Below are 22,072 nucleotides of genomic sequence, written 5' to 3'. Positions count from 1 at the left end.
CTAGATTCATAAGAGATTACTATAATCTGGAGTTATCAAGAGAGGTAGGGGAGCAAACCTGACAGGCTTCCACAGTCGGATTCTAGGACTCAGCTAGTAGGTGGGCTCCAGGGATTAACAGGGTGTACTGTGAGCAGCACCCAAAGTCCCACATGCTTGAGAGGTTAAGAGGAATTTTTTCAAGAGTCCAGAGGTGAATATGGAAACTTCCACTAGGCAGTATGCCATGGCTTGTTGAAATTTCTGAAACCTCTTTTATATACTGATTCTGGGATATTCACAGAAGGATTTGGTGGGCACAAAAACCAGAACAACTACCCACCAAGGAGTTTAACCTTATGTGCTTGATTTCATCCAATCTTTTCATTACTTTGTAAGTATTTTTAAAAGATTTTTAAAAATAATTAATTTGTTTTAGGGGGTGAAGGGGAGGGCCAGTGGGAGAGGGAAGAAAGAGAGCCTCGAGCAGACTCTACACTCGGCACAGAACCCAACTCTGGGCTCGATCTCGCCACCCCGAGATCACGACCTGAGCCGAAACCAAGCATCAGTGCCCAACCAAATGCATCCCCCAGGTGCCCCTCATTATTTTACAAGTGTTTTAAACTGTAGACTTTATTTTTATTCAGGTATGGTGAGGCCAACAGATCAGAAGCAAACACCACTGAAAGGACAGTTTACTACCCACACTGCCCAAAGGGAGGGGGCAGGCTACTCTGCAGGGGAGGGGTTCATGGGGAAGCACCAGGGTCAATCGGGAGGCAGAGGGAGTACAGGCAGTGCTGTGGTCTCCATGGGAAGGAAGGGGTGAGGGAGGGTAAGCAGGTTTAGGACTGTCTAGGTTGAATAAGTTTGGTGGGCTCTGGGGAATAGGGGTTGTCTGGGACTTGGCTTTGTGGTGATCAGGGAAGGGGGAGAGTGACCTTGAACGTGAAAACCCAAAAAAGGACGGTAAAGGATGCAGCTGATGGTATAGGTCTGGACTGGTGGGTCTGCACAAAAAAGGCATACTTGTGAGCCTGACCTTTACTATTTCTTGGAGGGAGTGGTAGTCTCTCCAAGGTCAGAGGGCCCCAAGATAGCAAAGCATCTGACAGAAAAACCAGAAAACACGGTTATTACAAGGTCCAGCAGAGCTGCACACTTGGTGACGTTGGGAGCCATTGACAAAGTTAAGAGGATAAGAACAAAGGCTCATTTCGTGTGGTCACCAATTGTGGGACAAGCAAACCTTGTAGCTAGAGCCAAAGCCCCCTAAGTAGAGCTAGATTATTGTTCCTGCATGATGGAGAGAAGCAGCGTAGCTCCTCGCTGGGGCAAATGAGGACATGTCTTTTGAGTTGTCTACCAGAAGCCTGCAAGTTGCCTCTCCTGTCGATTCTAAAGTATGAGGCAAATGCAACAAGACAACCATATTGAGAAAAACCTGACAGGAAAACAAAGTGCCCAGGCGCTTATTAAAGTCCTTTTGGAGGCAGAGGCCGAAAGCCATAGGCCCCCGATGGCTCTGACTTTACTAGGCACACATTTGGTGAACAGAATCAGGGCTGTGCCACCCAACACTTGAACAGTATGACACGCGCTGGTTTGCTGGCTACCACACAGCCTGCCCATGTGGATGAGAGGAAGTCCGAGTCAGGTTGATGTGTGTATCTAGTCTGTTGGGCAGTGACGGTTCTCACTGCAAATTCATGTATTTGCATTTCCTTTTAAAAAGAAATTTTTTTTTTTCTTGAAGTGCTTTATGTTCATTATAATATAGAGACAAAAGTAAAGCAGTTGACAGCCCAAAGAGATGATATATATGAAAAAAGCTCCATCAACTACATCTTACTATGAAGAAGTAACACTCCTCTTTGTCACTGACACAGGGAAGAAAGAAACCTCGGTGTTTTCCATGAGGTTTAGGCAAGTCAGTAGCTGTATCTTTCTAGTTGGTTCACCAAGAAGAGAGGCTTCCTTTTGGATAAACTGCCCGGTACAGACAACAGAGCTTTGAAAGTCAACTTGCCAATTACCGCAACACACACACACACACACACACACACACACACACACACCCATCAGTGTTCTAAATGCCTCTCACCTCAAAGAGAGCTCAACTTCAAGAGTGCAAAGTCTAGCTGTGTCCATTATAATAGTTCCTGGCTCTCACACAAAGGCTGGCACAGAAAAATAAAAGTTGCAAACTTTCCCCAACCCAAATCAGAATCTCTTCCCTAAAAGGCTTTTCTTTCTCAGAGGTGGCTTCGAAATCCCTTTACGAATGAAAAAAGGGGGGGGGTGCAATATGGTGTAATATTAAAAATTAAATCTTTAGGGGCACCTGGGTGGCTGAGTGGGTTGGGCCTCTGCCTTTGGCTTGGGATCCCAGGGTCCTGGGATGGAGACCCGAGTTGGGCTCTCTGCTTGGCGGGGAGCCTCCCCTCGCTCCCCACCCCCGCCCGCCTCTCTGCCTACCTGTGATCTCTGTCAGTCAAATAAATAAATAAATAAATAAGTAAATCTTAAAAAAAAAAAATAAAAAAATAAAAAACAAACTTAAATCTTTAAAGTGAACCAAAAAGGGGTAAGCAGCTAAAATCCCAAGTATTGGTACAGTTCTAAGTTCTATATGACATAAGGAAAAGTAGGAGCAGAAAATAACTGATCATGCTTTCTATTTACTAACACAGTAGATATGCACATAACGTTGCTTGTTAAATTAAATGATCAAATCAGACTATTTCTAGAAACTGAAAGTATTTTGGATTAGATAAACCAAGCCCATTCGATTTAGGTCTTTCTGAAGCAGTCTACCATTAAAGAGCTTTACAATTACACTGGGAAACCCTCAGATCTGCTGGAGCAAATCTGGTTTTGTGAGAACCCCAAAGATTTCATGTTACTATTGTCTATTGAGTCAAAATGATCTACCATGTTCATTAACAAAATTGGTTCATTCTTGCAGCACTGAATGGTTGCTTGTTGTTAAGGGGAAAGAAAAAAAGGATGAGAAATAGAGTTGTGATAAAATATTTTCCTACCTTGTAGTCATATACTCAGCTCTATGACCTGCAGGGAAAAAAAAAAAAAAAGTAAATGGAATGGAATCCGTGGAATGCACTTGGTAACCTGTCCCTTACTTTAAGATGCTGAGTTTGTAATAACTTACACATTTTATGGTGGAAAGCACGAGGATAGCATATCATAAGAGACAAATAATTTGAAGTAAACATTTCATAAAACCTATACTTAAAATGTAATAAATCCTATAGATTGGAGAAAAATGTTTCACTTGGCAATTTGAGGAAGGGATATTTGTTACTCAGGAAACATGGAACAGCTGCTTGATCTTAACTAAGGTTAACAAAGAAATACAGATAAAATACATCCAAGGTTCGAATATTAGTTATTTCCTCTGTCTTGACTGATACTTGGGTTAGAAGGTGGTCAAATTAGGGTGGGGAAACTCAATTTCCTTTATATTAAGTTGGTGTTCTTTCTATAATATATAGTAAGGTGAGAAGTTGCATTTATAATCAGAAATGACACTGGCAGATATTAAGGACATTAAATTATGCTACATTCTACAACCTGTAAGGTAATAGCCTTTCAAAGTTCCCTGCCACCTACAACAAGAGTTTCTTGTATATTCAGGCTTTCTTGGCTTGTTTTAAACACCGGCTCTGCATTTCTGTTGTGCTCCTACAATCTGTGCTAATTCCAAGTGAGAAGGGGGCCTGTGGTTGCTGTCTGCTCTTTCTCATGTTTCCGGTGGAACTGTGGGAGGGGTGTGCAAGAGGGAACCATTTCACCGGTTTGTTTGCAAATAAACAAACAGTTTGACCTGTTTCTGAAACAGCCTGAAGCTACAGCTACCAGAGAAAGGTCACATTGCAGCACAAACAGGTACACCCATCCCATCCCATCATAGTGCAGTGATTCCGATTCGCAGAAGGCCAGGATAACATTTGTAGAGAGAGTGGTCTTGCTGGAAATGTTGAATGCACCTTCCCAGGCAACAGAGTCTTTTACTCTATTATCTGCTTTTGAAGTGCAAGTAAAGAAGGATTTGATTAATGCTCTATTTGTAAAAGGGGTGGAGGTGACAGTTAATGCCAGAGAATACCTTCCTTAGCCCAGACTCAGGCCTCTGTAGGTCTACTAGAAGCCATGCTGGGCCCTGACTTGAAGTGGGGGGTGGGAGGAAAGGGGAAAAATATTTAAAAAATAGAACCCAGTTCTATCGATTTTTTAACTCGAACTCTCTTCCCTCTTTTGGCCTTTTGCTATTTTGAGGGACAAGAAAAGTAGAAGGTGGACAGAGAACCCCAGAATAATTTCTAGCTGTTCTTAAGTATGAGAGATGGTCTGCTAGAAAGTGGTGTCTTCTGGGATATCCTTCGGCAGGAAGCTGGCTGGACAGGGTTAAAGCACAGACACAAGACAGGGCTGGAGATTAAGATTTGATGGTTACCACCATTTAGGTTGTTCTGGGGCCATGGGACCTAGCTAAGATCATGCACAGGGAGTCAGGAAAATGAGCGAAAGGTTGAGGACAGAGAAACTAGCAGGTTTGTGCTGTACTGTATTCTGTCATGCTACAAACTTTATTATCACAGAAGTATGACGTCAAATATACTACTAACAACACAAACAACAATGATGTCCGATACTTATTAGACACTGTTCTAGGCACCTTCTACATATTAACTCACAATATTCACAAAACCTTGGGAAGCAGGTAATGTTATTTTGATTTTATGGAAGAGACCAAGCATTTAGGAGGCAAGGGACTGTGACTTGCTCAAGGTCAAACAGTTAGTATGTGATGCATCTGGCCCTAGGATCTGGGTTTGTTCCCCCTCCCCCCACACATTTACAAATCTTTTTTATTTTTTAAATTTAAATTCAAGTTAGTTAACATATGGTGAAATACTGGTTTCAGGAGTAGAATTTAGTGATTCATCACTCACAATTAACACCCAGGAGTCACCCCAACAAGTGTCCTCCTTAATGCCCATCACCCATTTAGCCCATCACCCTGATCACCTTCCCTCCAGCAACCCTCACTTTGTTCTCTATAGGTAAGAGTCTCCTATAGTTTGCCCTCCTCTCTGTTTTTATCTTATTTTATCTTTCCTTTCCTTCCCCTATGTTCATTTGCTTTGTTTCTTAAATTCCACATATGAGTAAAATCAGATGATATTTGTCTCTTTGACTGACTTTATTTTGCTTAGCATAATACCCTCTAGGTCCATCTGTGTTGTTGCAAATGGCAGGTTTTCATTCTTTTTGATGGCTGAGTAATATTCTATTGCATATATATAAGCCACACCTTCTTTATCCATTCATCAGTTGATGGGCATTTGGGTTCTTTCCCAATAAAATAACTGGGCTATTGTTGATAATGCTGCTATAAACACTGGGGAGCATGTGCCCCTTCAAATCAACATTTTTGTATCCTTTGGATAAATAAATAATAGTGCAATTTCTGAGTCACTGGGTAGCTCTCTTCTTAACTTTTTGAGGAACCTCCATACTGTTTTCCAGAGTGGATGCACCAGTGTGCATTCCCACCAACAGTACAAAAGTGTTCCCCTTTCTCTGCATCCTTACTAACACCTGCTATTTCCTGACTTGTTAATTTTATCCATTCTGACTGGTGTGAGGTGGTATCTCACTGTGGTTTTGATTTGTATTTTCCTGATGCCCAGTGACATGGAGCACTTTTTCATGTGTCTGTTGGCCTTTTGTATGTCTTCTTTGGAGAGATGTCTGGTTATGTCTTCTGCCCATTTCTTAACTGGACTATTTATTTTGGGGGTATTGATTTTGATGGGTTCTTTATAGATTCTAGATACTAGCCCTTTATCTGATGTGTCATTTGCGAATATCTTCTCCTATTCCTAGGTTGCTTTTTAGTTTTGTTGATTGTTTCCTTTGCTGTGCAGAAGCATTTCATCCTGAATAAGTCCCAACAATTCATTTTTGGTTTTGTTTCCCTTGCCTCCAGAGACGTCTAGCAAGAAGTTGCTGCAGTCAAGGTCAAAGAGGTTGCTGCTTGTGTTGTTCTTAAGGATTTTGATGGTCTCCTGTCTCAAATTGAGGTCTTTCATCGACTTTGAATTTATTTTTTTGTCTGGTGTGAGAAGGTGGTCCAGTTGCATTCTTCTGCATGTTGCCATCCAATTTTCCCAACACCATTTGTTGAAGAGAATTTTTCCATTGGACATTCTTTCCTTTGTTGAAGATGAGTTGACCATATAGTTGTGGGTCCATTTCTGGATTCTCTATTCTGCTCCAATGATCTATGTGTCTGTTTTTGTGCCAGAACCATACTGTTTTGATGATTACAGCTTTGTAATAGAGCTTGAAGTCTGGGATTGTGATGCCACCAGCTTTGTTTTTCTTTTTCAGCATTCCTCTGGCTATGGAGCCTTCCATGGTTCCACACTAATTTTAGGTTTTGTTGTTCTAGTTCTGTGAAAAATGTTGATGCTATTTTGATCAGGTTTGTTTTAATTCTAGACCTGAGCTCCCAAGTAATATATCGTAAAAATGTGTCTTATTCCCCAGAAAATACCTTGAAAATCATAAAAGAAAAATAGGGATTATGGCTTCTGCTTCTATCTCCTCCATATGGCTAAAATCAAACACAAAATGCCAAGATGTACTAAATTATATAACACATATTAAGTTAAAATTTTAAAGTCCTGGGGGGCCTGGCTGGCTTGGTCAGTAGTATGCGCCACTCTTGATCTTGGGGTTGGAAGTTTGTGCCCCATGTTGGGTATAGAGACTACCTAAAAATAAAATCTTTAAAAAATAAATAAAATAAAAATTTAAAGTATCTACAAAATTAAACTGGATAATGCATTAATCACTTTCAAGCAATTCAATGATAAAGACACTAATAACGCCTTCAAAATGAAATGTCTTCTGTATCTTTGAAGTTTTGCTACTCTTGTTAAAATATCCCAAGCAAAGATTCTCTAGATTTTAGAAAGAGATCATATATTAAATGGCTTAAAATCATTTTGCTCCATCCATCCATGGTTAACAGTATGAGATAAAAAATTAAAAACCTATCAAAGATACATTTTGATTAATGAACCAAGAGCAAGCTTCTCGAGAACTATCATTCATGGTATAACCGCCACCACCACATCCATTGTTTTGTTCAGCTAATAGTACAGAGTGCGCCTCAACTGATGAATGAGGTTTTATTTTTTAATCAGTATCATCATTAATAGATCAATAACACACAAGCTTAGAAGAATCTGCTTCCCAGAGAAATGTGAAAGCTTCCAGTGGTTTGAGGATTAGATTTCAATCACTTTCTCTGGAAGGCTATTTAATTATTAAAAACAACAATTTCTTCCCTCACTCCCCTCCCCATCCCACAATATAAGTCATATGGAGGCACAAAATGACCCATGACCCAGGATTATCTTGTTCTTGCTACAAACACCTACTTTGACTACTCCGATCATTTCACTTGAGAATAAAGAAGTGAATTATTTTTCACACTCCAGTGTATTTGTGTGTGTGTGTTTCTTTTTTTAATTATTTTTTTTATAAACATATAATGTATTTTTATCCCCAGGGGTACAGGTCTGTGAATTGCCAGGTTTACACACTTCACAGCACTCACCATAGCACATACCCTCCCCAGTGTCCATAACCCCACCCCCCCTCTCCCAAACCCCCTCTCCCCAGCAACCCTCAGTTTGTTTTGTGAGATTAAGAGTCACTTATGGTTTGTATCCCTCCCAATCCCATCTTGTTTCATTTATTCTTCTCCTACCCCCTTAAACACCCATGTTACATCTCCCCAGTGTATTTTACCACCACAGACTAAAAGGGAAAACCAAAATACCATGTTGTGGCAATCTGAGATAAAAAAACAAAACCAAAAAAAAAACCCCAACTAGATGAAATATTTAATATGTGCCCAGCTCCATCTGGACAGAGGCAGTGGGAATAGGGTCCCTAAAGAATGACTGATAAGGACTCTGACATTACTTTTCAGCCTTTTTTTCTTCCTTAAGAATGCATTGCTTTTCTAAAAAAACATAACAATTCACAATCAGCTTCTCTTTCGAAAGGGTGTTTGTGCTCCTACTCAAAGACAGACAATGGATTCAAAGAGGATAAGCCATTTAGTTCCTTTGTGGGAAACCGCACACCCAGGTCTAGAAACAACCTAACATGGAACTCAGCTTCCGGTGTCAGATTGTCTGTGTTTGGCGAAAACTGCACTGATATGTACACCCCCTTTAACTCCAAATGTTGCACATAAAGAAGCCAGTGTGAACACGAAGGCTCCTTCCTAAAAGGAAAAAACACTTTCCATGCCTCAGTTTTACGGATATAGATCTCATTTACTGTGTTGGTGTAAATTTTCTGGGTGAAAAACAAATGACATCACAGAAGGCTGTAACGGTGCTGCTGAAGGATGACGAAGAAGGTGATGACTTTGGTCTGAACGACTCATTATGTATTTCTTTTCATTTCGGCAGTTGTCAAAGTTGTGGAATTCTGAATCTTGACAGTGCACCTTTAAGAGCCCCCATGAGCGGCTTCACAGTGTCGTAAATCAAAGGACTGACCGTGCCTCTGGTCGGCTGCCAAAGGCAAGCAGCAAGACAGGCCAAACACATGTCTGTAGTTACAGTTTCAGCTGTCTACAATCAACTGCTAAATCCCTGGGTTAGGCCCTATTTGTTTTACTACGAAGGCAGCTTTTGCAGCAGTGAGTCTGGTATAATTCAGAGCTGTGATTTCTATATAAAAAGTCACGACTGTCCCCAAACGCACCATCGAATCCTGTGCTACTAACCTTATTTCACCAAGCCCAGACTTGAGCTCCTTCATAAGGACTCCCCATTGGATTATCTCATTGTAGGGCAGGGACCATTAACTCTCCTCGCCTCCTTTAGTATAAGCCTATTAACTCGAACAGGGCTTGCACGGAAGCCAGGAGGCCCACAATGGTCAAGCTAAAAGATGGGGGCAGGCTCAGGCTCAGGGTTTCTCTGGGCAAAGCCGCCAGCATGAAGCCCAGGCAGTGGTGTGGTGTGCTGCCAAGACTGCACGTGGGGCAGGGCCGGGGAGTAGAAGGTCTGCGGCGTGTGGGCAGAGGCTAGTGTGTCTGATGGGAACCATCCAGTTCCTGAATAAATGCAACCTGGTGAAGGCCTGGTACCCTGGAACCCAGCTTGTGTTGCTATGATACAAGAGAAACCCACTGAGAGAAATCCCAAGATAAAGAAATCCCGGCAGAGTTCACGAGGTACAAAACAGCAGCTAACGATGGACTCTGGCTTATGGATTCGGTAAGCCGGCTAAAATATAGCCCTTTCCAATCATGCCACGTAAAATAGTATGAACCGCTGGGGCTTTCACTCCAGGAGACATCAGAGAATCTATGTAGAATGAGTATCATAAAAGTTTCAGAATGTGACCCCAAGTGAATTAACACATGTGTCCGCATGCAGGCCAAGAATGAATTCACCCACCACTTAATTGCCTCCAACTCACGATTTCTAAAGTAGTGTCCAGTCCTGTAGGGAAGGACTCTGTGCCTGTAAGCATTCATCAAAACACTTAACAATAATTTATGCTTTGGTAACTGGCAACTGACCTTGGGGGCATCACTGAAATATCAGGCATTTTGTGGTAGGTGGAAAAAATGATCTTACATGATACTATGAAAGGAAAAAGAAAAAAAAAACAAACAAACTGGGACATGATTGCTGAGGTAACACAACTATTCAAAGAAAAAAAAAAGGGCTTTTTAAAAAAAAGTTCCAACCTCCGTTATAGAAGAGCTGAAAGCCTTGTACAGGGCCACCCTTCACTGAGATTTCCCAACTATTAACATTTTGCCACACTGGCCTTATTTCCTTCTCTTTCCTTCTCTCCTTTTGTATCATTTCTTCTGCATTGATTGAAAATAACTTGCAGATATATGCACTTAGCAAACATTTCTTTTTCTTTTAAATTCAATTTTGATTTTCATTTTCTTAATATTGCCACTTTTTAAAAAAGGACTTTTATTTATTTATTTGACAGAGAGAGAGAGTGCACAAGCAGGGGGAGCAGCAGGCAGAGGGAGAGAGAGAAGCAGGCTCCCCACTGAGGGACTGGATCATGACCTGAGCTAAAGGCAGACGCTTAACAGACTGAGCCACCCATGCGCTCCTTAGCAAACATTTCTTAAGAATAGGAACCTTCTTCATAATAACACCATCACTGTCATATCTTAGAAAATGAATTCAATAATGTCATTTAATATACAGTCTGTCTATATTTAAATTTCCCCAGTTGTCCTTAAAATGCCTTTTGTAACTTGCTTTTTTGATTCAAAATCAAATGAAAGTTCACATATTGTGTTTGGTTATTTTATTTCACAAGACACTTTCGAGTAGTTTAAATGTTAATTCTTTTTCTAAATGATATCAGCCTTTTATCTTGGAATCTGGCATCCTAATTGTAATACATGGAGCCTTAGGTCATGATGACCTTTCTCCAAGTACTCATTCCCTGAGGGTAATGTGTCCTTTGAAGGACACCAGGAGATAAGGTGATGAAAAAAATCACCTTGTCCTAGGAAGGTTCTAGAATGGTAGGGGGCAAGAGTTGAGGTCAAAGAGCAGCAATCTCTTTTTGGCCTGAGTTACACACCTCAGTCCCCTCCATCCCCCACTCCCATCTGTATTCTTTCACTTTTATAACTTCTGGCAAGGTCTAGTGTGAATAAAAGATAAAGTTACAGACTACGAGGCACTTAAAAAAGGGAATTTGCTTGTATTTATTTTTTTCCTTTTAAATTTTAAGAAGATGAAAAGAGAGTTAACATTTAAATAGTCCCTTTTGCCTATAATCCTTTCTTCCCCATAGTTTTTCCTCATCTGTAAAAATGGGGAAATTTACAGCCCAGCTCAATATGTAGTTTAGAACAATAGTTTAGCACAGAGAAAGCCTTATGGAAGGGACAACTATTATTGTTTTTTGTTATTATTATTAGCTACAGCACTATACTTCCTTAGATTTTTTTTCTCAAGTGAAATCAATGTCTACAGAAAGGGGAAAAAAAAATCGCCCAAACGGGTTTAACGGGTTGCTGGAGTCCAGGAAGGCATTAGATGTGAGAACAAATACTGGCCCCTACAACAAAGGGGATGGAGCTGGAAGGCCGGACAGGTTCCCAGAGGGTGAGGAAGAAGGGGCTGGGTGGTCAGCAGGTGCAGCCCTGCCCAGTCTTCTCCCGTCAGGAGCATCAGGTGTTAGGAGCACCAGGTGTTAGGAGCCCCAGGCTGGGCAGAGCGCTCCTCAGGACCTCTGTGCTGGCTTTTCAGCCCTCCCCAGCTTTCACTATTCTTCCTCAAGGTTAGCACCAAGCTTGTGAGGAAAATTGCTGGGAGAACTTGATTATTACAGTTCTAGCAAAAGCCCAATCTAAACAAGCAATGTTCTCTGCTTCTCAAAACACAAACCCACAACTCGCACTCTTCACGGAATGGCAACGTGACACAGGACAAAATCCATGTCACCCTCCCTGTCTGCTTCAAGTAACTGACCTTCTCCAAGGGTCCTCTGCAACAAGTCATGTTTGGCTTGAAGCTTTGTGATGAGATTACTACCTTCCAAATATTCTCTGAGTTTCTGCAAAAGGAAAGATTCGTTTTTAGCTTTAAAAAATGTATATCATGTCAAGGGATTTTCCACGGGATGCTTAAAATCCAGCCACTTTTATCTGCTAGATTCTAGAACCTTGCTACTCTGAGGGCAGTCTGACACAGACCAGCATCACCCGCCATCATCTGGGAACCTATCAGGGATGCAGTCTTCTGGATCCCTTCTTCCCCAGACCTGTTGAAACCAGAACCCACAAGGTTACAAGCCCTCCTGGGGACACGTATGTACGTTACAGTTTAAAAGTGGTCTTAGAGCAGTCCTCTTTAATTCTGAGGAACTTTTACAAAAGTACTAACTCCCACATCCTATCTCAGATCAACAGAATCGGCAACTCTGAGGACAGACAGGAGTCCGTATTTTAATAAAGAACCCAGGTGATTCCAATCCAACTCTAGATGCTTGTTTGGGGACCCCAGCTCTGAGGCCCAAAGGTGGCTGGGAAGCGACAGACGCACCATGAAGTAGAACTGCTCTGTCTCCTGCTGGTTTGCTCTTCTCTTGGCGATGCTGGGCTTACTCAGGTAGGTCTCAGAGACTGTAGACTTCACAGACTCTGTGGAGCGGCTATGCTGGAAGCATTCAGAGACATCGTAGTCCTCTATGGTGACCATATCTTGTATGGTCTGCAAGGTGGCTTCGGTCGTTTTTTTCACCTGGGGACAGGAACACATTTCTCCTGTTACCACACGATTTCATGAATCCCACACTCAGTAAGAATCTATTCTGTCAGGCGGAGGCGAAGACATAGGCCCTGCCCCAAGAAGAGGAGAGAGATAGGAAAACAACACCCACTACCACCAATGTAAAGAGAGGTTCTCTTCAGAGACATTCTCTAGAGTATATTTCTGCGTATTTGGATCCTTTAAGTCTCATGTATCACTGGGTACTCTCTCAGTTACATTTTTTTTTTAAGATTTTATATATTTATTTGACAGACAGAGATCACAAGCAGGCAGAGAGGCAGGCAGAGAGAGAGAGGAGGAAGCAGGCTCCCCGCCGAGCAGAGAGCCCAATGCAGGGCTCAAACCCAGGACCCTGAGATCATGAGCTGACCCGAAGGCAGAGGCCCAACCCACTGAGCCACCCAAGCACCCCTCAGTTACATTTTTTAAAGTAACCTTCTAAAATTGGAAATTAAATACACACAAGAAATATACACACCATAAGTGTACTGCTTGATGAATGACCAGAGTGATCACATACTTATGTGACCACCACTCAGATCAAGACACAAGTCCCCTACAAATACCTTTGTGCTTCTCCCAATTACCACAAGCCCCTTTTTCGTCCCCCAAAGTAGCCATTATCCTGAATGCTAACATCATGTATTAGTTTGAGCCTTTTTGTACTTCATACACATGGAATCCTATAGCATGTATGATTTTTGTCTTGCTTCTGTTGTTCAACTTTATGTAGTAAGATTTATTCATTTCTTGAGAGTATAGTATTTCATTGGTGCATGCTGAATATTCATTGCAGGAATACATCGTAATTCATCCCTTTTACTGTTGATAGATGACTGATTTCTAGTTTTGGGTCACTGAGAATAATACTGCCATGAACACACGTCTAGCATACATGACAGTTTTCCAAAATTATTGTATTCCCACTAGAACAGTAAGAGAGTTCCTGCTACTCCGCATGAAGTGTTGGCATTATCAGCTTATAAAATTTAAACCATTGTGTTGCGTGTGTAGTGGTATCTTATTGTGGTTTTAATATGCATTTCTCTGATGCCCAAGATTGAGCTCATTATAATACGTTTATGATAATTTGGATTCCCTCTCTTGCAAATAGTTTGTTTAAATCTCCTGCTCAATTTTCCACTGGGTTATAAGTCTTTCTCTTATTTATTTGTAGCTATGGATATGAGCCTTTTGTTAGTTACAGGTACTATGAATATCTTTTTCCCACTCTGCTCTGGCTTTTCACTCTAGAATCTAGATAAACTGTCTCTTTTAATGTAATCAATTTATCGATCTCTTCCTTTATGATTAGTACTTTTTGTGTCCTATTTAAGAAATATTTCCCTATCTCAGAGTCATAAAGATACTCTTCTATGTTATCTTCTAGGAGATTTTGTCTTCTACATTTACCTTGCACAATTAGGTCAGAGTTTACCTTTGCTTATCAAAGTCTAGTGTAAATCAATAGCTTTATCCTTCTCCCAAAGTACAGAATTTAGAGCACTTTAACTTCATTTACTTCTCCTTATTTATATGCTAGTTTATAATGTATTATAATAAAATTTGTACATAAATATTAACATATATTTAAAAACATATATAGTTAGTATTTATTAGTTAAATATAGTCAGTATTTATTATGCTTTATCCATATATGTTACATTATTTGACCTCCTTTCCTTATATGTGTGTGTGTGTGTGTGTGTATGTATATTTTTAGATTATTTAAATTTATTTGACAGAGACACAGCGAGAGAGGAAACACAAGCAGGGGAAGTGGGAGATGGAGAAGCAGGCTTCCCGTGGAGTAGGGAGCTCAACACAGGCCTTGATCCCAGGGATTCCTGGGATCATGACCTGAGCTGAAGATATATGGTTAATGACTGAGCCACCCAGGTGCCCCACCTTTCCTTATATTTTTAAGAGTACTCCCTGCCTTTATTCCTTTTAGCATGAGTCTGCTGGTGGTGAACTCTTTTTTTGTTGACTAGAAAATGTCTTCTATTTCACTTTCATTTATGAAAGTATTTTTTCCTGGTTGGTAGTTTATTTTCTTTCAATACACTGAAGATAAGAACTACATTTTCTTGCTTCTATGCTCCTGTTGATGAGACGTTTGCTGTGAGTCCACTGCTACTTTGCTTGCTTCTCCAGCTGCTTTTAAAGTTTTCTACATTAAAAAAATTTTTAAAAATTTATTTGAAAGAGAGCATAAGCAGAGGGGAGGTGCCGAGGGAGAAGGAGAAGCAGACTCCCTGCTGAGTAGGGAGCCTGAATTGGGCTCAATCCCAGGACCTCAGATCATGATCTGAGTCAAAGGCAGATGCTCAACCAACTGAGCCACCAGCCCCTAAACTATAGGTTTTACCATGATGTGTTATTGTAAGGATTTAAAAAATTTATTCTATCAGGATTTTTTTGGACTTCTTGAATTGTGCGATATTTTTCATAAACTCTAATAAATTTTCAGCTTTTATCTCTGCAAATATTGTCTCCTTTTCTATTGTTTTCCTTTCTGGGAGTTTCATTAGTATGGCAAACATCACTGTGTTCTCTTCATCTCTTACCCTTCTCTTCAAATATTTTTTTTAAAGATTTTTATTTATTTATTTGGAAGAGAGTGAGCAAGTCCATGCATGAGTGGGGAGTAGAGTAGCGGGGGGGGGGGCAAGCAGACTCCCCACTGAGCGGGGAGCCCAGTGTAAGGCTCAATCCCAGGACGCTGAGATCACGACATGAGCCTAAGTCAGATGCTTGACTGACTGAACTACACAGGTGTCCCTTTCTTTGTATTTTCTATCTTTTGTTTTTCCATGCTGCATTTTGATTATTTTCTTTTGATTTGTCCTCCACTTTCATAATTCACTCTTCATCTGTGTCGAATCTGATGTTAAAACCATCCACTGATTTGTTAACTTGGGACATTGTAGTTCTCACTTTTAGAATCTCTATATGGTACACTTTAAAATCTGTTATTTCACTGTTTATAGTTTATGTTTTAGTGTGGTGCTTCTCAAACTTTAATGTTCCCTACTGAAATCTAAGCTTGGCTTTTAGCTCCTTGAACACAATAAGTGGCTCTTTCATTCTGATAATGTCATTCTGATAATGTCAATATTTGTAGTTCCTGTGGGCATCTCTTTGATCTGATGTCTGTTTGCTAGATGTTTTGGTAGAGTTATTTGAAGTTGATAGAGTTATTTGGTAGATTTATTTAAGTTAGGGTGAGACTATCATCTTCTAGGGAGAATGTCTATTTATTTTTCCAAGCAAATCAGGGAACTAATAGTTCAAAATCACCGTGTTATATTTTTGTTCAAAATATTTGATGCTCTTCATTTTGGGAACATATGGTTCTCTGTGCTGTGGACTTCAGGCTTGGCTAGACATCTTGTCCAGGACAGTGAAATGTGAAATAATCAGCTGAATGACTCAGTTCATTATTACAGGAAGTAGAAATAGTTTCAATTACTTTTTTTTTTAATCAACAAAATACTGTTTAGGGAAGAATTAATGCTAATCAGTATTAGTTCCGATCTAAAAGAGATCATGTGATACAATAAAACAAAAAAGTACAAAGAAAATTAACAGACTTAGTCATTATTGCTGGGGATGTGCACGATGCAAAGGAGAGAGATTACTGGGGGAAAAAAATCAATATTAAAGGTTATTAAAAAAATACTGTGAGTGGTTACTTTAAGGAAGTCATGATTATATATTTATAGGCTGAGTCAAGACTCACCCCTCCAGAGGTGACATTAGCAAGATGGCAAAATAGGAGATTCCCCTGCACATGTTCTTCCCTGCCCCACAAGTAATCTGGTGGCCATCCACGGACAAAATTGCATTTGTGGGAGCTTTGGGATCCAGGTAAGAATTGTAAAACCTTGGTGGAGCCCAGGACTGAGGAGAACCAAGTTGAGAAAGTAGGCCTGGGCCCAGGTGGGAGGCTTCCCAACCCTGGTCCTGGCTACTGACCCAGAAATAGCCAGCTCCCTCTGGGGATTCTGTTATGGTCCTATCTGGCTTTGGTCCTGTCACCAGAACTACCTGCCAAGGGATCCAGGATGAGTCACATCTATTTGTGCCTCAATAGGCCTGCTGACCTTGGTCCCAGCTGTGAACCGTGCAGCAGCCCATGATGTAGTTCTAGTCCTTCTCAGCCCTGGTCATGGAGCAATCTTCCATGTTCAGTATCGTGTTAGAAGGCATACTTCTCAGTGCTGGTCCTGGAGGCAGACCTGCTGACCTCAGTCTATCTGTAGATCTCGAAGTGGCCCTGGAACCTGGCTCCAGGTGGGAGACATGTCTGTCTATGCATCCTGGAGGGGGCCTGGGACTCGGAGCCAGCTGCCTTCAGCTGGGGTATAGAGCCAGTCCTATCTGTTAGGAACCTGTTCAGGAAACTGGTGGGTGTCACACCCATTCAAGCATCTGGTAACAGACTATCTGTGGACCAACTGCAGGCTCTGAAGTGGACCCTTGCCCCAGCACCAGACTTACTGCCCCAGGTCTTAAAGGCGGTATATTTCCCAGGGGACCACACAGGATCCACACCCAGCAGCTTCCACAGTAACAGGCCCACAAACTGTGGAACCAGCAGCAGCCATGTGATTCCTGTCATTGTCAACAACACCGTTTTTCTTCCTTTACTTAACTTTCTTCTTTGAAGCAAGAGTGTCATGGTTAAATTTGGAATTGTCAGGAAGCATAAAGAATGTGACAGAAAATACCAGACAGAATGGCTGGGACTACATACTAACCCATGGGATGTTCTCGATGAAGAATAACACCAGCTTCTGAAACAGAAGTCATGTTAATAAACCACAAGGAGGGAATATAATGAGGCAACTACGAAACAGCTAATATGAGGTTTGTAATGACTCCCTATTAGCAGCAGGAAAACGCAGTTAGCTTTGGTAGGAGAGGCCAAAAACATGACAAGGCATTTATGAAAAACCCGAAGAATGTACAGCACTGGAGAGGAATGCCCATGTGCTGAGAATCAAAATGAGTGACAGACAAGAGGTGACTTTTGTAGGCGGCTGCAGACCAGCTCTTTGGCCCTTTTACTCACAGGACATTATGATCACTGGAAAAAACAAAACGGTTGTTTTGATTTTATTCTTTAAACATACTGTATTCGTTTCCCAGGGCTGCCAGAACAAAGTACCACATGCTGGGGGCCGCAACGATTGCAGTTCATTGTCCTACAGGTCAAAAGTCTGAGAGCAAAGTGCTGCTTCCTCTCTAGTGCCATGAGGGAAAGTCTGTTCCAGGCTCGCATCCTTGGCCTGCAGACGGCCGTCTTCCGTGTCTCTTCACATGGCCTCCTCTGTCTGTGTGGGCCAACTTTCTTTTTTGACAAGGACGCTGATCACACTGGATGAAGGCCCACTCGAATGACCTCACTTTACCTCTCTGAAGACCCTAGTGTTCAAATAAAGGTCTATTCTAAAGTACTGGGGTTAGTACTTCAACATATACATTTTGGGGGGACACAAGCCAACCTCTAACACACACATTATTTTATGACACTGTGCCATGAACATTACACAGTCCTAGTCATCCTTGAAGGCTCATCAATCCAACTGTGAAGATGACCCCCAGCTCTGGGGGAATCACTCCAGAGCTAGCTTGGAAAGAAAGGAGCAGAGGGAAGGAACCCCAAGCTGAAATCCCTGTAACAAAGATTAAAAGCAAACGTGAAGAATGTGTGCAAGACCATGCAACATTAGATGGAAACAAACGTGGAGAATATTTATAGTGAGAAAGATATCAGTGATTATTTAGCTGTAGGGTGCTTTCAAAGTGTTGTCTTTAAAAGGAATGTTTACTAATGTTCTAAATAAAAAAGCCAAACTTATAAAAAAGAAAAAGAAAACAAAAAAAATGGAAGTAAACTTGTGTGGGCAGCAGGCTCTGCTCTGACTATGTGTACAACCCACAGTGGGCACTAATAAACGTGTGTTGGCCGGCCAGCCGATGGGAGGCTGAAATGATCAGGAGTGAGGTACAGTGATGTGAGCAGGCAGCACACTGAAACTGAAAGCTCATTTCAAAAGGCCAAATAGGCAAATGTGAAGTTGTGAGGAGACAACAATCCATTATAAATCTGTTTATAATATAAATATAAATCTGTTTCTTATAATCTGATTATAAATCACCCCAGATTCAATGACAACCTTTTTGAAGCTTCATTCAGCTTCTACTACGTGCGAGTATACTGAGGTCATTTCATAAACGCTTACTGCTCTTTGTTCTAAGGTCGGTGCCGCAAACTCAAATGTCTTCAAGGGCCAAGGAAGTAATGGAAATAAGGCAAGTGGGCTGAGTGGGGAGCATGGCAAACAAGAAGCACATGCTCTGTGTCTAAACACAGCATCTCAGCTCCAGCCAGATATCCTCCTGCAGAAATGCAGGTCTAGTATGATCAGGCTTTCTAATTGTTTAGAAACTGGAAACAGATTTTAAAAACTTCTAATTTTTGAAATGACAGCTACTAATTTTTAAAAATCAAGCACTTTAGAGCAAACAAAATTTATCCATGGTGTGTAGGTTTTTAGCATGGAATTTGCCTTCTGAAACAGCTTCCCACAGTTTCAAATCATGCCCATTATGTGTAGTTGTTTAAGATTTGGTGAAAACATTCATGTTCTATTTAGCTGCCCTGTCCTCACTTTTTGTAAACTTGGATGAAGTTCTCTTTCAACTTTTATCTTTTCACAGAGAAGTCGTAATTATTTTTAGTTAACTGAACTCTTTCCCAGTGAATTTTGGTCTTTATGTGTATCTGTCTGTGCAGAGGCAGAGACATGCTTCTTTCATTGTATATTTTGGTTTGAGAGCAATGTGTCAATTTTCTGACCTCTATCAGCGGAGGATCAGAGGCAAATTATTTATGGTAAAGAAGAGCGCTATAAAGGACTCTAAATCAGCAATGATTGCTGTTTTCTTCCCAAGATACCTCCCTTATTTTTTGTATTATATAAATGACTTGTTATAGTCTGGCTCTCATGCAAGACAGATGCGAACTGTGACATTCATCTCTGTACTCCCCACACCTTGCAAAATATGTGGAGCGTAGAAGTTGATGAACAAATATTTATTGTACTGAAATGAACTGCCTAACAGTGTCAAAATCCCTTAGTTGGCTCCCAAAGTCTCTTGTCATCTGACTTCAGCTTCACCTTTGGCTTATCCTCAAGGATAAGCCTGGATGATGACCAAATTCCTCTGGGAAATCAAGGTTCTTCCAGGACATTTTGAAATACACTGAAACAACTTTTCCTCCTTCTCTATCAATGGAAATCTACTGATTGTCAAAAATCCAACTTAAATCTTCCTTTCGTTGGGAATCCCATTCTATGACAGTGCATTAGTCCCATATCCAACCGATCATAAACCACCAGTCATGCTCACTGGAAAAGTCAGGACAATCTAATTCATTTGTTTCTATGAGAAATGCTTTTAACCCTCAGAAAGCACTGTTTGCCACCAATCAAGTTTATAAGGACAATGCTTCTCTACAATATGCCCCAAAGAGCATACATTAAAGGTCAAAACCTCAAAGGCCTGCAGAGGCCAGACAGGCAACAGAAATGGAAGAGTCCAATGTAAGAAAATTGGGAGCTGAATGACTATGGCAAAGTAGAATTCATATATCCACTCTTCCCTTCGTGAGGCAATGCAAGGTCAGAGTCACCAGACTTGCTCATTTTCAACAGGCCAAAACTGTGGGAGCCAAACAAAACAGGTCTGTGGGCTGCCAGTTTTGACCTTGTGTAGAACACATTATTTTCCTAGAGTTTAAAGACTGTTTCCAAGTAAAACAGCAGAAGGCTACACACACACACACACACACAAATTGGAATTCACTATATGTACAAACTGTAGATCTATTAGGATCCAGTAAACTGCACCAGGCAAGTGTTTGGTGATGCCTCGCCAAAACCCTAAGCTCGAAAACACCTCCAGAAGAGCAATAGCTTTCCTTTGGAAAGGCTCATCTGTGAGACTTTACACAACGACTGAAGTCTTAATCACATGGTTGCATCTTAAATACACATGTGTGGAAGAGGGCTGGTTTGGTTCTGCTAGAAAGAATGGAAGCCAGAAAGCTGCAATGGATTTTGACCAAACTAGACTGGTCTAGAAACACATCACTGTTTGTTTTTTTTAACAGAACCAAACACATGTTCATAGAGTTCACAACATCCCATGGGATTAAAATAAAAGAGGGTACCAAAAAAGTGCATTCTGGTTAATTTACTTCCTCAAGGTGACTTATTGTTATTGTTTTCTTTTTCTGTCCCACATTCCTTCCTTTCAGGAATTATCTCTAGAATTACGTATTTCTGTTGGAGCTGTCAGTCAAAGGGCTCTACGCTGATCCATGAAAGAGCTCCACTTCTTGCATGTAATGGCTGGTCTGGAAAGTACCCATGACTGAGGTCAGGCCAATAAAGGATCCTAGTTCAGAGATAAAGACCCTGGGCTGGGGTGAGACAGCAAGTTATAGGGACCATGTAGTTTGGGCTATCCCGGGATGAGGGAAAGCACATGTGAAGATATAATTTCAAAATCATGGAAAGAGAGATTCCTGATAATATCATCAGAATACAGATTCCATTATGCCCGAGGCTATGCAAACATTGACCAGTAAGTAAACTTTCAATCTTGAGTTTGATTTGGGTTCTTATAGGTGATGACTGAGAGCCTTAGAAACATTTTTGGTATATTTTATTGAAGGAGATCATGGATCCAATTAAATTAATTTCAGAAACAGGCAGCTGAACTGTATGACTGCTTTCTGGCTCAACATATATTTACTCCACATTTTATGTTCTATTCACCTAAAGCCTCTAATATCAGCAAATAAACAGTTTCCTATTCTCATTCAAATATGCTTTTAAAATATGATTTTTGTACTATTGTATCAGTAATGCCATGCTTAGTACCAAAAATCTAAATAATATAAAAAAGCAAAGAAATTACTCATTTCAGAAGTTAGGATTAAATTAACATGTCAGTCAAGTTTTATTTCCACACTATTGTGTATTCTTGGACACATATATTGAATTTGATCATTTAGGGGAACTGTTTTCAGTACAAATTACAAATTTAAAAAGAAAAGGTGTGTTTACGTGTGTATGTAGTGAATCCCTGGTAAAGGTTTCATCTCTGGTATAATATAGAAACTTTGCTGGTATATTATAGAATCTTCATCTGTGACAAGGGGTATTTTAGGAACCAGCTGAAAATGCATGATGAAGAGATTGCGTTGGGAATGTTCAGTATGCCTAGGTCATGTGACAACGTCTTCCAGTGCACGTTAGAATCAGATTACTTGTGGGGGAGAAAGCGTGCTCACCTCCTCATTCTCGATTTTGAGCGTGGCCAGTCGGGACTGCAGCTGCTGGTACCTGAGCATGAGCTCTGCCTGGACCGGCTGCTGGGCGCTGACCTGACAAACCTGGTCGGGGGAATCAGAAACTACAGTTACAACAGGGCCATCGAGCTGGCCTCTAGAGGCATGGGTTTCCTACTTAGATGCTGCCTGAGTCACACAGATCCCCTCTAGATTCCAGGGACATCTTTACCCCGAAGAGCTGCCTCAAAACTTCGGTGTTAAATACGGACTTGCTACACGAGTGGCGAAAGTGGAGCGCAGCTGTGTGGCCTGGATACCACAGGGG

The 22,072-nt window shown here is 41.0% G+C and overlaps 1 protein-coding gene across 3 annotated transcripts in view; it reads right to left on the bottom strand.

Moving 5' to 3' along the window:
• SRGAP1 (SLIT-ROBO Rho GTPase activating protein 1) overlaps window positions 1–22,072 on the bottom strand; it is a 272,898-nt gene that overhangs the window by 45,900 nt on the left and 204,926 nt on the right. For all 3 annotated transcript variants that reach the window (XR_009356614.1, XM_059184738.1, XM_059184740.1), the window contains exons 8-11: window positions 21,748–21,849; window positions 12,144–12,341; window positions 11,571–11,655; window positions 3,027–3,054 (exon numbers count right to left, since the gene is read on the bottom strand). Coding sequence is in view for 2 of the 3 variants with exons in the window: in XM_059184738.1 (XP_059040721.1) it covers window positions 3,027–3,054; window positions 11,571–11,655; window positions 12,144–12,341; window positions 21,748–21,849 (413 nt within the window). In the remaining variant the exon portion in view is untranslated. The remainder of the gene's footprint in view (window positions 1–3,026; window positions 3,055–11,570; window positions 11,656–12,143; window positions 12,342–21,747; window positions 21,850–22,072) is intronic.

This window comes from Mustela lutreola, chromosome 8 (genome assembly GCF_030435805.1).
Source record: "Mustela lutreola isolate mMusLut2 chromosome 8, mMusLut2.pri, whole genome shotgun sequence".
NCBI lineage: Eukaryota > Metazoa > Chordata > Mammalia > Carnivora > Mustelidae > Mustela > Mustela lutreola.
This window is presented reverse-complemented; position numbering and strand designations above follow the sequence as displayed.